The following is a 16893-nucleotide window of genomic DNA, read 5'->3' as shown; positions in this document are numbered from 1 at the left end:
AATTGGGCTTTAAGAGACTTGCTGTGCGCTAGAACGATTAGATTGTTTACCAATTTTCAATCTCAATGTAGCATATCGTTCGACAGATAACGTTTGTATTATTCCTTACTATAGAAATTGATTTTCAACAGCAGTTTTCCAAGAAAATACAAAACTTTCATACCATTTATTCTAAAAAAGCAAATAAAATACATAACACAAAAATATATCATAGAGTTGTCCCTACAGATACATAGAACTATAAGTATATTTGTTGTTGAAGATTGGTCTACAGTGTTAGCGAACGGTAATAAACGTGGTATCTAAAGCCGCCGTCATCGATTGTCCGTCGTTCTGAGGTTCCAGCCAACTGTGATGTAAAAATAATTAAAATTCTCTGACAGTCGTTGATTTTGTGGCAGCTTGAGTAAAAGGCGGCTGTAATCCCTGTCACCATTTTGGCTGAATCAGAACTAATTTTATACCAATTAAGCCACTAACGAAGCGTCTTTGCAATCTTATTTTCCTTAAAAGATTTTATGGATATCGGAAGCTATAAATGAATACAAATTTAAAAAATTCTCAATATGTAATACTGTTAACATAAGGACAATATAGTTTTCCAAGCATATAACTGAATATATAGAGCAAAAGTCGAAGCTATGTTCCGTATGTTGGTCTGTTGAAGAACGGGTTTTAATTGCAACACAAGATATTGTTGGTTACATTGTTTGCTGCCTTTGTTGGTGTTAACCTCTATACGTATTTGAGAAAGGTACCCTCTGTGGCTACGGGCCTATGAATTTATGTGTCAAATGGCAAAGGTTGTGAAAAACGATGATGAACTACACACTGTATGCATTCTGTCTTTGTCTAATGAAAGTTTATAATATAAATGAAGGGTTCTATTTCATATACTTTATACTTTTATGGTATCTGCTGTCAAACATCTCCACAGGACGAAATCAGCAAACATCTGGAATTCTTAGGCTTGCATAGTTTCAATTTGGTTGTTTGTGAAGTGAAGGAATTTGTCCCAAGCTCCTTTGGTAGTAGCGTTGGATTTTCCACCAAGAGAAGTATCTAAGAAGTTACCAAAGATGCCTCTGAGTTGCTGTAAGAATAATAAAAATACATTACCATATATGTCCATTATTTAAGACATGTGGTAAATGCTTTTGGAGAACAGGAGAAGAATGACTATCAAATGCTGAATATGATTAAAACGCATATCAAGATGTTTTGTTCTTCCTTCTTCTGTGGGTTACGGTACTTTCCATCCATATCTCTCGAAATTAACAAGTAAGAAGGCGTATCTTACTTTCTTATTGAGTAAGCTTCAATGTTAACAGAGCATTTGATTGGTGGAATATCATAATGACCTATAACATGTATTGTTTAACAAACTCGTCAGATCAAAGAATAATAAATTACATAAATGAATATATCTAAACTGACAGTATTCACCTCAAATCGGCTCTTTCCAATTCCACGTGATTTGTGGTTTCTGGCAATCTTTCTAATCAGACCAACCATACATTCTGGATCTTCCAGGTTATCGACAAGAGAGTCCAGGGCATACATGACGGCAGCAGCATGAGCTCTCATATCAGCAGTGTTCTTAATCTCGTCCAAGTTCTTGCTTGGAAAGTTCTTGAAATGGTCCAATGCATCTGGGTGAGCTGTGAAGAGTCTAGAATGAACGAAGTAGTAAAATTTGTTGTCAATCATATTCGCAAGAGTTACATCGTACAAACATGTTTACGTGTATACGATTCTTTGGTAGCTGAGTATATGTTAAGCTGCCGAATAAAATTCCATACATAGCATAGCATAGCTTTAATTAATAGTCTGAAAGTGGCCTCTCAGACAGTCTTGTTGAAAACCAGAGTCATCGGTCTACTGGTGTGTAATTAATATAAAAATTACACATTGTTAGCTAGGCGAATTCTGTGAAAAGCTTTTGTGTTGAGTTTTGAACGGTATAGATGGGTCAGCATTATCCAATGATGTTAATCTTTCAAAGGCATATTAGAAGCACAGGTTATAGATAAATAAGACAATTTATGGATAGATACTTCTAGGATATTTATTACTTCAACGTTTCAATGTGGTTGATTATATTCCTGATGACGGTGTGAGAACCACATTGAAACGTTGAAGTAATGAATATGCTAGAAGTATCTATCCATAAATTGTCTTATTTATCAATAATATTAAGATATATTAAGGCTTTACTTGGTAAATCAAAATACATACGACATAAAAAGTTCAACTCCATAGTCCTTCTTCTTGGGAGAAATATTCTTCCAGGCCTCAGCAACAAGAGATTTCTCAGCAGCAGTTAAACCAGTAATAGCACAAGCCATTTTGTTCAGTTAAGCTGGAATTTAAATGAATATTTCATTTAATTTTTACAGCAAAACGTAAGAGAATGCAGCCCTAAATGAAGACAAAAATGATCCAGTGTTCCGGATGTCGCTAAGCAACAAAACTAGGTGCATTAAAGCTTAAAATAACTGCACGACCAGCAATATCTGAAGACGTAGGTTCTAAACAAAAGAACAGGTTACGATTTTCCTCTGAAAGACAGTCCTAATGCAGAAAATAATTCAATCGGAAGAATCGGAAAAATATGAAAACTTAGTTAATATTTTCTTTACATGGACGTATTTGGCTTATGTAAATATTTACACATCCTTACAAGCCCGGACATTGAAAAGACATAAACGAGAGCAGTTGCATTTTGCTTCGGGGTCAGGGTAAGTTGGTCCAGCACAAATAATTGTGCACAAACTATTCAAAGCATAACCCTTTTGTAGGAAGTTTATTGTATACAATAAGTACCACTGGATACAGTTTGTATATCTTGGATGGTTTCACTCTGTTTTATTCCACCTAAAACTGAAGTGGACTTCGTATTTTTGTTTGATCGCTTAGATGTGACTGTTCCTGAATGTGCATAAATGTCGGTCGTCACTGGTGGTGTATTTTCTGAACACGGGTATACCTTACAACCGACCGAATAAACATACACTCTTGATATAGGTAATAGTGATACAATAACAGTGAAAATCAAATATCGAGGTTTAGTGTGGTGCTTTAGACGCCATAAACCGAGCCCCTGGTATTGACATTAACGCACTCTTTAAACACAAATTAAACGTAAGAAAAAAACGTCCTCGTGTTTGAAATTAATTGACATTTAACTCAAAACTAGTTCAGTATTACTAAGTCCACAAGATTTAAAAAGAAATGAAAATGTTTGAAAAAAGCAGACCTTGCTGTGTAAACAGATGAAACTAGTTCAAGTTTGTAGGATATACATTTATATGGGAATTCAGTTACAACCAGATAAACAATTACATTCCAGAGACTGATAATTACAAACAAGACAAGCTTTACTGATATCTTGCCAATTGGTGGCATTTCATTCACTGATTCTGGCCAATGTCTTAGTGTTTTGATTATATTTTATGATAGATATTAAAGAGTCGTGGTCACTCTTGAAACTTCCAGTACTATAAACATTTGAACTGGCTATTTTTTTATTGTGGTCGATTTATTGTACGCGTATTTTTATGCGACCTTCCACATCAAACATGTTTCCGACTTCAGCAACTGTAGGTGGGTTGGTGATACCTTCAAAGTTGCAAGATAGGGTAATGTCTGAGTCAAGGAAATGAATGGAGTTTTACGTCATATTTTTCTCCACTTTATGGGCTAATGAAGACGGCATCAAACTAAGGAACAGAGATTGGTGTCAAATACGACGTTCTGCCAATAATGTCATTTCAATCTTAATATATGACAGTTTCGAATAGGTGGCTTATATCAGGCTGCAAAATGATAACTGTGGTAATACAGATTCCAAAGTCAATAGCAATGCGGTTGTTTTATTGGGATTTCATAAAAGTAAATAAAATTAGAAATTCGACTAAACATCATACGATAAAATAGAATCGAATGTCAGTCTTTATCGAAGGGAGTAGAAAGTTTTCTTTCAAAAAACTTAAATTTAGCAGATTCTTCGATTTACTAACAAGAAATGTTATTCAACCATAAAAACCTTTCCAAAAAGGGAATTGAATTAGAATACAGTACATGGTTGAATAAGATTAATTAAAATACAGTACATGGTTGAATTAGATTAATTAGAATACAGTACATGGTTGAATTAGATTAATTAGCATACAGAACATGGTTGAATTGGGTAGAGCCATTAAATTGAATTGGAATAGAGCATAAGGTTGGAATAGAGAACAGGGTTGAATTAGATTAATTAGAATAGAGAACATGGTTGAATTAGATTAATTAGAATAGAGAACATGGTTGAAATAGAAAAGAGAACATGGTTGAATTAGATTAATTAGAAAATAGAACATGGTTGAAATAGAATATAGAACATGGTTGAAATAGAATAGAGAACATGGTTGAATTAGAATTGATTGAATTAGAATAGACCAGAATATCCAATTAGAAAACAAGAAGTTGTTGAAAGATCGAAGAGGAAAAGTGAAGAAGAAGATTTTTCTAAAAGTCTCTTTAGAATGCGAAAATACTTAGTTTATAGTTTAACCTTATTGATTCTAAAATAAATTTTAAGATACATATTTGTCTATGTACAAGAAAAGAGTAGACACTATAAAATAAGACTTATCAATGACTTGTATGAACTTTCTGTTATTGCAATCTCCTTGATACAAGAACATAAAAGGATTTTTACTATAAAGACAAGCGTACGTTATCTCCTAAAAAAATGCAAGTATTTCAAATTATTATATATGTATTTTAACTATTACGAAAAAGAAAATTGGTATGAGTAAAAAATAGATTTATGTTAATCTCCCAAATGAAAGAAAATATTCTACGATCTCTGTCTACAATAAACAAAATTCAGTTTTTATCAGTTTGAAACACATTCATTAATTTTAAATTTATACACATTTGTTTATTTTTTGTGTCAGAAATGACATAACGGCTTTCTTTCTTTAAAAAATCAGTTCAAGATTTGTATCTTTTTTATGTAAATCCCAGAACATTTCTATACAGAACCATAAAGTAAGCGAGTGCATTTCTGATAATAATTTCAAATTACATGAAAGAAAAAAGAAAATGCTATGCCATGTTCATTCGTTCTGAGAGATACATCACTTTGATTGTTATCATTATTATGTTGCGTGAACTACGAACGAAAAGATGAGTATATTTATATAAAGAATATATAATTATTATATTCCTTAAGGTTCCCACGAAATTAAAAATCACTTGAGCAATCTGATTACGACGCTTGTACTACAAACAAAAACCTGAATATATTTCTTCAAATTATTCTATCTAAAATTTATTATTATATTCCTTAAGATTACCAAGAAATAAAAATCTCTCCATCAACGGCTCTGATCAATCCAATAGTGTCATTTTGTGGAATTATGTGCGAAAGAAAGCTAGAAAATCAATCTGCCTTACCGACAATTCTGTGAAATATATTATGTAATCCTCTGACAGTCGTCCTTGATATCAACTTTTATATACTGTCTTTTTTACCTCCAAATTCATCAGAGATTGTACGTCAGATCTAGTCATCACGTGATAGCCAGGAATGGGAAAGGGGGTGTGTCTTCGTAACGGTCGCATACAATAAGAATAGAAATTATGCAGAATTTTAGCCAATCGTTTGATCAATCTGTGAAATATTATCTTTCAATTCATCAATATTTACATATTCCTAGATATATTGAATGCTGGCTGTGCAGGGATCTGGAGAAATGCACGTAATATTGAGGCGCCCTGCTTGATAATGACATTGAGGCTCGTTCATGACGCAAGTCTGAATTGAGTGGATATTCGATAATGCCTTAAAATGCGGACGCCTTAACATCGTCAACCTAATAACTGCCTAATTCGTCGACCGGTATTAGAATCCACGATCACCATTTAATTCTTGTAAGTTAAATATTGTTCTGAACTAGCAGTCAATCAAAATGTAATTAGAAAAAGGGTGGTTAATATTGTATACTATAATTAACTTTCAGTGCACGTAATAAATGCAGCAATTCTTAATGTAAGATAAATTGGATAAGAGTTGCGAGTACTGAGTAAAAGCCCATCAAATAGTAACCAATACGGAATGGCAATGAGTGACAATGAATTTCAACACTTCGTTTATGTAGCATAATGGATTTTCGATGACTGTTTACATGCTACATCGTTCCTCATTATGATCAAGAGATAAGAGTAGAAGTGCGATGTCTTCATTATTGTACACATATTCTAATGTAAGCAAGATGCACGTAATAAAGATCACAGACCTTTCGCATTAAAGCAATTAACAATAAGTTGATTGACAAGCGGAAGCGCAAAAAATGCCTCTTCATAATATACCAGCTTATTGGGCGGTCTAAGAGAGCGAGATTGTACCTTCTAATATTTCAAACCTACACCCTTTTATCACTGATGCAGGGCAGGGGGGTTGATATTGAAAAGATATTGAGTTGAATTGAGACGACACAAGCCCGTTGCTCAACAATTCGAAATCGAAGAAAAGTAAAGAATTGTTTCTTTCACTGTCCGTCAAGGTTGGCCCAATAAGGTTCACAAAATGACAACAAAACACTACTTGTACAAAAAAGTTGTGTTTGTACGATGATATTGATAGTAGTTTAATTTAAACCCGCTAACGTCAAATTACCGCGTTTCAACTCATCAGAAAAAAGAGAAGCCAATATAATTATGCAAATGTTGTTCGTATGTATGCAGATAAGACACTCGTGAAGGCTACAATGAATTGAAAGTGTTATGTAAAAAGGTATAAGACAGGGTTCTCTGCTTGATTCAACACGCTTTGATATTTACCAACTTTGTTTTTTTATACTTGCCAATCTCGCGTAACAAGAGTCTCGTCTTACTTTCCTTGTGAGACATTTTATTTTTCAGACGTTAAAAGTGCCATTGAACCTTAAAAAGGGAAAATGTATTTGCTTGTTCATATCTTCACAATAAAGCTACAAGCAGAATACTTGTTTACGTGGAAATATGCGCGTACTAAATATAATACTAATAATCATGAAGCGACATTTAAACAAGAGATTACGTAAATGGCACTAAACTTTGAAAGGAATTTTGTTATATCCATAATGTTTACCTCTTGTATATTGCTATATTCCGAAATATACAAAACAAAATATTCTCAATGTTACAATACTGCCCTTTACACCAATTCTTGAGCGACATAGAAATATAAAACAGAACCTAAAACAGGTTGTTACTCAGAGTTGCACGCTCTGCGATCTTCAGTCAAATTTAAAAATGTAAATGAATGGTATCATTGTGTAAACGTTCAAAACGCCCCACCGAGGGTGTCAACTCGGCACCCTTTCGTCTCCTCTACTACTATTTGGTACTCTTAGTAAATTTGTAATGTTGCACGATATACACAGTTAAAAACCCTTTTGTTAGTATACTGGTAAAAGTTTCTTTAATTTCAACGTTTTGAATGTTTTACCTTGGCCTATTCGTGTCAGAAACTTTTTGATGGTTTTTATTGCCGGCATGTGCGCTCTGGTAAAACAATTGTAGTTGAGGACATTTCAATTAAATTGTATTTTCATTCAAACAGTCTGTTTTCAATTTAAGAAAACAATGCTCGAGTTTAAAATAAATTGAAAAATAAATATTTTTATTGCCTTTAGTTCAAGGTTAGGTGAGGTTTCATATTAAAATAATATTTTGTTGAACAAGGTCTATGTCCTACATGGGTGTACCTCATTGAGGTAATGAAGACACACAGTATCGGAGGCCATTGTGCCACCAAAGTAAGAGAATAAATGAAAATTTGTATCGATTCAAATATAATATTGTAAGAAGTGAGCACATTAAGAAATGGATGAGGAATAAATTAAAAGTTATTAATATGTATTACTATCTCTTCTTTAGTAAAGAAAGTACATTAATATTCACTCGTTGGTTAGAATACCCTAAACGAGTGAATTTTTAATTTTTGCATACGTGAAGAATAGAACTTATGGCTTACAGATGTACATTGTCGATTAAACTTGGAATATAAAACTACCACGTTGAAAAGATTTCTCTTAAGGGGTGTCGAGTACTTGATGATATACAGTCGCTTCTCTATTTTATGTAACCGCAGGTCAACTCACAACGATCATACGATCGCAAGATGCATCTATTACCAGATCGTGTTTCCAAATTAAAGGCCACCAAGTGTTTGAATAACGAGTGGTATTATTCTTTGAATGTTTTTATTCGACTATAAAAACACTTATATGACTTTAATTACGGCAGCATAGATCTAAAAATACTTTGCACTATATCTTTATATTGGCAAAACTGTCTAAAAAATTGAGTTATTCGTTACACAAGTTTAAAACTGTCAGCTAGCTTATCACACAATTCTGCAAAATGATAATAAACGTTAAAATTTATGCGGAATCCCATTCCTAGAAAACTATTTGAAAGGTATCCATTTGATCAACATTTTCTAGATTTTTAAAGTTTATTCCATACACTTAGCACCAGACTCATCAGATCGTCTACGACAGTGAAGGAATTGGGTCATTTGACAACTTTTCTGTTTCTTATCAGTAATAGGACGACTGAAAACAGGCAACGATTAACAGCAAAGGAACAGGGGGTCTTAATGTTTGTCTCATGCGATCGACTAAACCATTATTGAAACAAAATACTAACCGTTTGTAGACGAATATAAAACAATTTTAGACAGTACAATACCAGTGTCAGTCTATTACACAGTACCAAACAATTGTGAAGGCGCAAGGCATTTTTCAAAGGGTGAAAATTTGGCAAAGTTTGAATCATGTTGATATGTATTAGTAAAATGTGGTGAAAACACTCATTGTTTTCAGTTTTAGATCAGTCTTCTAAATATCATCTCGTGAAGATATGCCCTGACATTATGCTTTTTATTCACATCCAACGTTTCAATTTGCTGAATGTGAACGTACCCACTACCCAGGTACAGTGATTTAGTAGAGCCTACTCTTTTACTCATTACTCGTCGAATGCTATTCCGAAAAGTATATCAGTCCATTCATTACCCCATGATAGCGCGTCACTTTTAACATGTCGTTATAGCATGTCTTTAGGCCACAGAATTATTCCTCGGGTATACACAGCATGGAATTTTCTTTGGCTAATGTAAGTGAACTACCATATTGCCCTAGAAGAGATCTAATATTTGCCCTGTGAGAAGTTGGGGTGAACACTAGTTGGAACTGATTCGTATGTGTGCGTCTCTGTGTACGATGGATAAGTAATTTAAAAATAGTAATATGTAACACGGTTTCCTATGTGGATAGATTTCTATTGTTGGAAGTCTTCATATTGTGTTCAAAAGCCTTCATATACTTGGGAGGTGATGTATATTCTGATGGCGTACGTGCTGATCTTTAAGTCTATTCCGTACATATATAATTTACCAAAGGCGATGTAATAAGAAGCAGTCGAATGATATAATAACTCCTATATAGAATACGGGTTTAAACGTGAAAAAGGTGTGTGTAAAATGCCTGCTTCAATATTGACGTCTCTTACTGATCAGAAACAGTATTCTATGTGTTATGGGATCGACTTTGAAACCAGTCTAGTCGCTAACATACCTTAGTAAGCGTTTCGAAAATATCATCTCGAGAAAAACTACATTGTATAGGATTTGCTAGAACGGCGAATGAAGAAGGCTGTTTCAGAAGTTTCGTACAGCATTATCATGGCTCCCAATGTGTTTTTTATTTGCATAATAACCGCTTTGTCAGTAGTAAATTCCACATCCCTAACTCAAGAGTGATACAGGAAAGCGAATATACCGAGTTTGTGTCCTTTTGAAAGCGAAATAATGCTTCCAGAGAGTCGAACATAATTACACCAACCGCTTGGTCAGGAAATTCAACCTTCCCCTGGTTTAGTCTCAAGTGATAAATGAAAGTGAAATGAATGTTGATTTATAGCTACGGAGAACTGGTTACCGCCCTGTTTATATATAATATATTTCTTCCATATAATACCCCTTTTCTTCTTCGCCGAGCTTAAAACCGATAGTTTTTTTCTTTTAGAAAATAAATATATTGAAATTTGAGAGAATAACTAATAGTTTGCAGTCGAAGATAACAAATTGTGTAAAGTTCATTTGATACAAACTGTGATATATCGACGACGTCACGTTATGTCAGGGATGACATCTAGTTAAACCGCACGTTTCTAAAATACCTGTATTGATGCACGGCTTAAAGAAAGAAATGTTGGATTATTTATGTTCGGTAATATACTTTCAGCTATGATCATCACCATAGACTAGTCTAAACAAAATGATGCCCCTGGCTGACTACGTATGTTCGAACCAGTCATCAATGCTTATGAATGATTTCAATGATTTTGTCGGTTACAATAAGATTCTTTAATGCTGATGCAATGAAAATATCGCCGGGGTTTAGATGAATGAATGAAATAATTGTCATAGATTTGCAGCATCAATCGGTTTCATCCGTTTTAAGCAGAAAAGAAGACAATCCCCATCTGCAGAGTGGTACTGGTCCTTATATCAATACCATGTACTTTTTTGCACTATGTATTTATTTTTGGCATGACTGAATATGGTAACTTCTTCTTGCAAAACCCTAGAACGTCTATAATAGTAAAATAATAGTGTTGCTATGGTTCTACATGATCAATTGGTGATATCTCATATCTTAACGTATTTTAATGTTCAAGATTAAATAGGCCAACGTGTTATATAATTGGCAAATTGTGATAGCGGTGCCAAAAATTCGTATTTTCGCAGACAATTTCGCCTACAACATCATACAATATTGAAATGGATATTCCTTATAGTATACAACATTTTGTATCTCGCCCAGGATGAATGGCTAATCCGCAAACTGCTAAGTAAAAGCTGTTGGTTTATTTTATTGGGTCTTCCTAAATCATGGGACCTGTATGCATATCTAGAGAAAACACGCTTCCAAAAACTGCAGCTCACCCAACTTGCATTGTTGGCCTACCTAATAATAGATCAGTAGGTCATCTTAACAGAATAATGCCCTTGAAATAACCATGTTTTCCAGACTCGCCTCAAAACCTAATACTTTAATGAAATATGGGAAACACCTTTAGGTCAATATGTGCATTTATTACGGCGCTGAGCGGTTAAAATTCACATATTTTCCAGGAGTATGATTTACATGAGAACTTGTTCAAATAAACACCAGTACTGTATCACCTGCAGCGATTTCTTCATCCAAACTATCTTCAACTCTATTTATTTTCATAATGATTGCATTCTATTTCCACCACTATAGAAATGGGCATAGGAAATAAGTTTTAACTATTCTCATTGATATTGGTACAATGTACTCTAGGTCGTTCAGCAAGGTAGCCGAGTCTAAACATTGCAAACCAATCAACTACTTGACAGTGTTTTATACATAAACAGAAAGTTAGAAATAAGTATCTATTATTCACAACTTAGGTTCCGTACATCCTGTCTATCACCTGGTACCAAACGGTGCAACGTGAAAGTTCCGCGACGTATCATGGATATCAATGGCAGCCATTGTTTGTCGGAACTATATTCAGATGGTCACATGATTCTGGTATTTCACGTGAAACAGCTGGGTTGAAATTCCGGAAGTAAAAAGTCTTGTCGAGAATCTTCCATTCATTACCAAGGTAATTTCAGGTTTTCGGAAACTGCTGAAAATTGCCGAATGACCTGGTACTTGACTAAACTTCTTGGTAATGGCAATTCTCATTCCAAGTTTCCCGTGCCAATTTACAAAGCTGTCGGCCGGATATTATTTAAGGTCAATAGACTTTCGATAGCCAAGATATACAAATAGTGTCACAACATCCAATTTCTTCACTGAACCACACAAATATCATCTTCTAGCTGTTCCTATCAGCAATGCATGCCCGAATGGTTGAAATGGGACACTGTAACCTCGAGCTCTACAGGTTTGGTTCTTGGAAGACCCGTTAACAGCTGGCATCCTTGACCAGCTCATGAGTCATGGATTGTAAATTTAGCTCAAATTAATTCCACCCATGTAACATGTATCTCGGCCTTTACTTTGTGTACAGGACCAAGAATTCATGTGCATCAAGGTCTTTACATAGGGTGTTTGTTCACCGTCTCAGATCTTTCATTTTGACTCTACTTCAACTTAGCCAAGAGCTTTCTTGTCCTCTTCATCAGTAATGGAAGTAGTATTTACTTTTTACAAAAGTTTTATTTTTTCAAAATACATATAATGTGTCTATAAATCTGAAAACATTTAAATATGGTGAAATACTTCGTCAAAGTTCTTCAAGAAAGAGCTTCATGACCTCTCCTCCCCGATCACTCGTTTCTGGTAAATAATTTTTAAAAGATAAAATACATCAGAAAAATTCAAAGGGCTCAATTTCCAAATGACAATTCATCATTTATACAAGTATAGATAAATTGGAAAAGACTAAACTGAATATGACGAAATAACGACCTATGACCTTTAGTTTTTTAAGAAATTTTTTATAACTTAAAATTCGAATTCAATGGAAAAGGGGCTCAATTTCCGAAACAAAATTCATCATATGTACCGAACGTCACTAAAATGAAAGACACGCTGACATTTTGGGGAAATTTTGTATATCGTGCAGAAAGCCACATGACGGCGTTGTTATTTCAAGCAAGGTATGTATTACACGGAAGGTGACCCAGAGGTTGTCACAACATACGGTTTTATATCTCAGACTTTCGTAAAGACATTTAGATTCTGACATATTGATGAATACCTAGCTTCTCTAGCAGAACAATAGAAAATTATCAAGATATACTAAATGCCATTTAATTGTCACTGTTTCGTCATATCTCTTAGTTTTAAACGTTTTTTTCTGCGGAGAAGTGTAAAATTACAGAAGAATGAAGCCTTTAGTTCTGGAAGAGATATACATGTAAATGCAAAAGTTGATTTTGGATGGGCGTAGGCTTAGAGGAAGATTTAACGGTTCGGATGAAGATTGTGGCTGAAGGATGGTCGTTATAACGATGAAATAATGTTGAAATACCACGGAAGAAGAAGTTTATGGTTCTGTGTGACTAAAAAAAAAAGGGGGGGGGGGGGCTCCTAGAACTATTGGGTCATGGTGGAAGCTGTGGGATGGTCTTTATACAAAAAGGGTCTGCTTTAACGGGGGAATTATCTTCGGAGTTTCATTTTTCCTGATTTTGAAATAATGCCTGCAGTATTTGACACGTAAACTGTTGACTGTTGTAGGTCTTTAAATGGAAGTTTTTGATGTAACAAGACATCTTCATCGAGAAAGTCAAGTAAAATCTTAGATTCTGATTGAATTTGAAGTAGAAACCTGAAGTGGATGAAATTAGTTTCCAAAATATCATCAATATCGAATGCACATTCTGGTGTACTTCTTGAGAAATAAAAAATGATTGCAATGCATTTTCACCAAATATCTAAACAATACATATGAATTTACTCAAGAGATGTGAATGTTGTGAACTTTCAGATTGTGCCAAAATCCCAATGCGTCGATATTGTTTAAGACACAGTTGCCTGCTAACATTTGCACAATGTTTTTTTTTGTCGAGTTAACTGAAAACACTTCAATCTGTCAGTCAAGAGGCATCCATAAATATTTCACATAGAAATTTACAGTTTTACGCACTAAGACTTTAAAAGTAAAGTCCGTATTCCCAACCATGTGATACCCCTTTGACGTACACACACTTCGCGAGCTACGTACCAGCGAACACCACACAGGGGTTATCTGACATACCAGAGAACACCACAGGGGTTATATTAAAGAACAGCAAATGGGTTATCTGACATACCAGAGAGCAACACGGGGGTTATCTGACATACCAGAGAACACCACAGGGGTTATACCAGAGAAAAGCACATGGGTTATCTGACCCAGAGAACACCACAGGGGTTATACCAGAGAACAGCACATGGGTTATCTGACATACCAGAGAACACCACAGGGGTTATTCCAGAGAACAGCACATGGGTTATCTGACATACCAGAGAACACCACAGGGGTTATACCAGAGAACAGCACATGGGTTATCTGACCCAGAGAACACCACAGGGGTTATACCAGAGAACAGCACATGGGTTATCTGACATACCAGAGAACACCACAGGGGTTATACCAGAGAACAGCACATGGGTTATTTAACCCAGAGAACAGCACAAGTGCTATCTGACAAACCATACAGCAACATCCTCATTGGGAGACAGTACCTAAATGCAGCGCTCGTGTACAAGTAATATCGACAGGATGTGAAGCAAGATAATTATGTAATATTCGTGTATCTCTGTAGCAATATGTACGTGTATAATTAATATCTGGTGACTTAGATGTAATTCAGGGTGGAACAGTTGGCCTTTATTGACACTTTATTTTATGACCTCAGCTGGTTTGGCGCGTGACAAGATATCTAGATTACCAGACACAGGTCAAATCTAGACCCATTGTTGAATGATGTCTGCCATCCTGAATTTGGAAAATACCAGTGATTTTTGCAGCGGTATCATCTACCGAGGCATTATGCCATTGCGTTCAAATGTTCAAAAGAGTGATTTTAGTTTGAAACAATCACTCAATTTTGAGCTATAATGTGAAGCAAAAAAATCATAGGTCCTTCTACCCGTTTGTATTTAATTATTGTCATTAGATTTTCTGCAATCGAAATTCTCAAATGAAAATATTGACTTGTAACGATTAACTGGTATGGCCGCAAAGTTCTACCATTGAGTTCGACGACCGGATCCAAATACATGTAGTCATATAATGATTTTTGGAAAACTGATGGCAAATCTGATTTTTATGTGGTGTTATGGTCTCCCAGGTCGACTGAATCCATCGATTGATCATGTTCTCCAAGATGCTGTCAGGAAATATGAAATGGATGGATTCTTCTTGAATATTATAAATTTGTTAAGTGCTTATCAAGCTTTTCCTTAAATACGGGTGAGTGCCTTTAAAGTATAATTTATAACAAAAAATATGCATTTCATTAGTAGAGTGTGGTATCCAGATGTGAAGGCTGAAAGGGCAGAAAATACAATGTAGATGTCTACGTGACGATTTACAACCCAACACTTTACATAAAGAATATGAGATATAGTCGTGTTATCTTTCTTTATATTGCGTTTGTTGACCGTGAATAATTCTGTACGTTGTATATTTAAACTTGAGTATCGGGTATGTGGTAGGTTCTTCAATACATAGCATATTACGTCAATGCAATTGATACTTGAGCATGCTCTATTCGTTTACCCATCTTTTATTCGACTGTTTATCCAACCCAGATACACTTTGTCGGTGATGCAGGTTGGAAGACAACGCTGCAGCGAAATTTATATTAACACGAGACAAAGAGGAGTCTTGGTGGATTTAAACTTCACAATTAAAAAATAAACTTCTAAAGTTTGGTTGTCATTCAAAGGTGTTTTTTTTTTTTGCCTCAGTTAGGCGACGGCCTTAGTGAAGGGGGCCAACTCAAGAAGTTGTTCATCGTGTCTGACTTGCTTAACGATCAGAATACTTCGATTCTCGTCCAATGATTTCGAAATTTAGACGATACGAGCCCATTGCCAATATTTAATGATCGTCAGAAGATTTTTATACAATATACATTTGGACAAATTGTGGCATCTTGCTTTAGTCTGTGAATATTGGACACTTAAAAACTCTTCGCTTTGCATCCTTTCAGTTTCATTCTACAATCTTGTCCTTGACCCATGAGACATTTATTATTGTGGTTAACCGCCATTTTTGCTTTGAAATATCATCCTTTAACCTTTTCACGATGTATTGTAACTATTGTATGTCTATAAAGAAAATACTTTAGGTACCTGATGTATTTTGTATATAAAAGTATTAAGCACGTCATTATAAATATTCGTACAAGCAAGACAATTCCGTAAATAGAAAACAAGATAGGCTAATATTCTTTTTTATATAATCAGTGGTTGCAGTTTCAAAATATATCTATTAGGGCCTATGCCATGTTATTGCGCCTACTTACATACCAAGTTTATCAAAATCTACCGTTTGGGAGAGGAGGTCTCATAGGCGTAAGCCTGTTCTCCAATCCTTTTCTTAGGAATCAAATAACCTACTGTTCATACGACATATAGAAACACGGTTATCTTGTGCTTCTTTTCGATTATCTGTTGAAGATTTCTATAGATTTTAATAATCGTAGTTATACAAACAGTAGCTTCCACTTGGAAGAGATTGATTTTGACTACATACATGTACAGAGTACATAATGATATGAATGCAACTGCATGGGAGATAATGTAATGTAGGTCAGTCACACTTCAAGGGAGATAATTTGGTAAAATAAAACAATATTTAAGATAAATGTTAATATTTAAAATGTGATTATATGATATTGAAGTAATAATAAGAAGAGTTATAAATTATATAACTCTATGACATCTTATAAACATCAACAATACGGTATAAACTTCTCTTCCTGTATTTAGGTCAACCACACTTCAAGGGAGATAACTTGGTAAAGTAAAAAAAAATCACAATTTCTTAAATAAATGTTAATATTTTATATGAAATAATGGGGATAAAATTGATTTTTATTTTTTGGTCTATCAGTATTTAAGAGCACACTTCAAAAAAGTTATTTGAAGGGAATTGACAATGTTTTTAGACATAATGGGTCAGTATTACTCTTACAGTTGACGGGAGGTATTAATATTTCAATTCCTTAAGTGAATGATATATGATGGCTTACCGAATCTTTGGCATTTAGAGGTATAAATTCCCGTTGGCATGAACTTTTGTGTGCCCGCACCTATCACAGCTTATGGTGTTACAATATTTTCACTTCCACAGACTGTCTTTGTCATCTCC

The 16893-nt window shown here is 34.6% G+C and overlaps 1 protein-coding gene across 1 annotated transcript; it reads right to left on the bottom strand.

Annotated features, from left to right (window-relative positions):
* Nucleotides 1-150: 150 nt before the first annotated feature.
* On the bottom strand, nt 151-16864 carry LOTGIDRAFT_231953 (hypothetical protein). Its single transcript, XM_009055374.1, has 6 exons — nt 16790-16864; nt 16590-16597; nt 5449-5460; nt 2239-2362; nt 1447-1672; nt 151-1093 (listed from the first exon to the last, which is right to left on the bottom strand). The coding sequence occupies exons 4-6, from the start codon at nt 2346-2348 to the stop codon at nt 965-967; spliced, it is 465 nt and encodes a 154-aa protein (XP_009053622.1). The 5' UTR covers nt 2349-2362; nt 5449-5460; nt 16590-16597; nt 16790-16864; the 3' UTR covers nt 151-964.
* Between the last annotated feature and the right edge of the window lie 29 nt (nt 16865-16893).

The sequence above is a fragment of the Lottia gigantea genome, assembly GCF_000327385.1.
Source record: "Lottia gigantea unplaced genomic scaffold LOTGIsca_24, whole genome shotgun sequence".
Classification (NCBI taxonomy): domain Eukaryota; kingdom Metazoa; phylum Mollusca; class Gastropoda; family Lottiidae; genus Lottia; species Lottia gigantea.
Note: the sequence above shows the minus strand (reverse complement) of the source record. Positions and strands in the feature narration are given on the sequence as shown.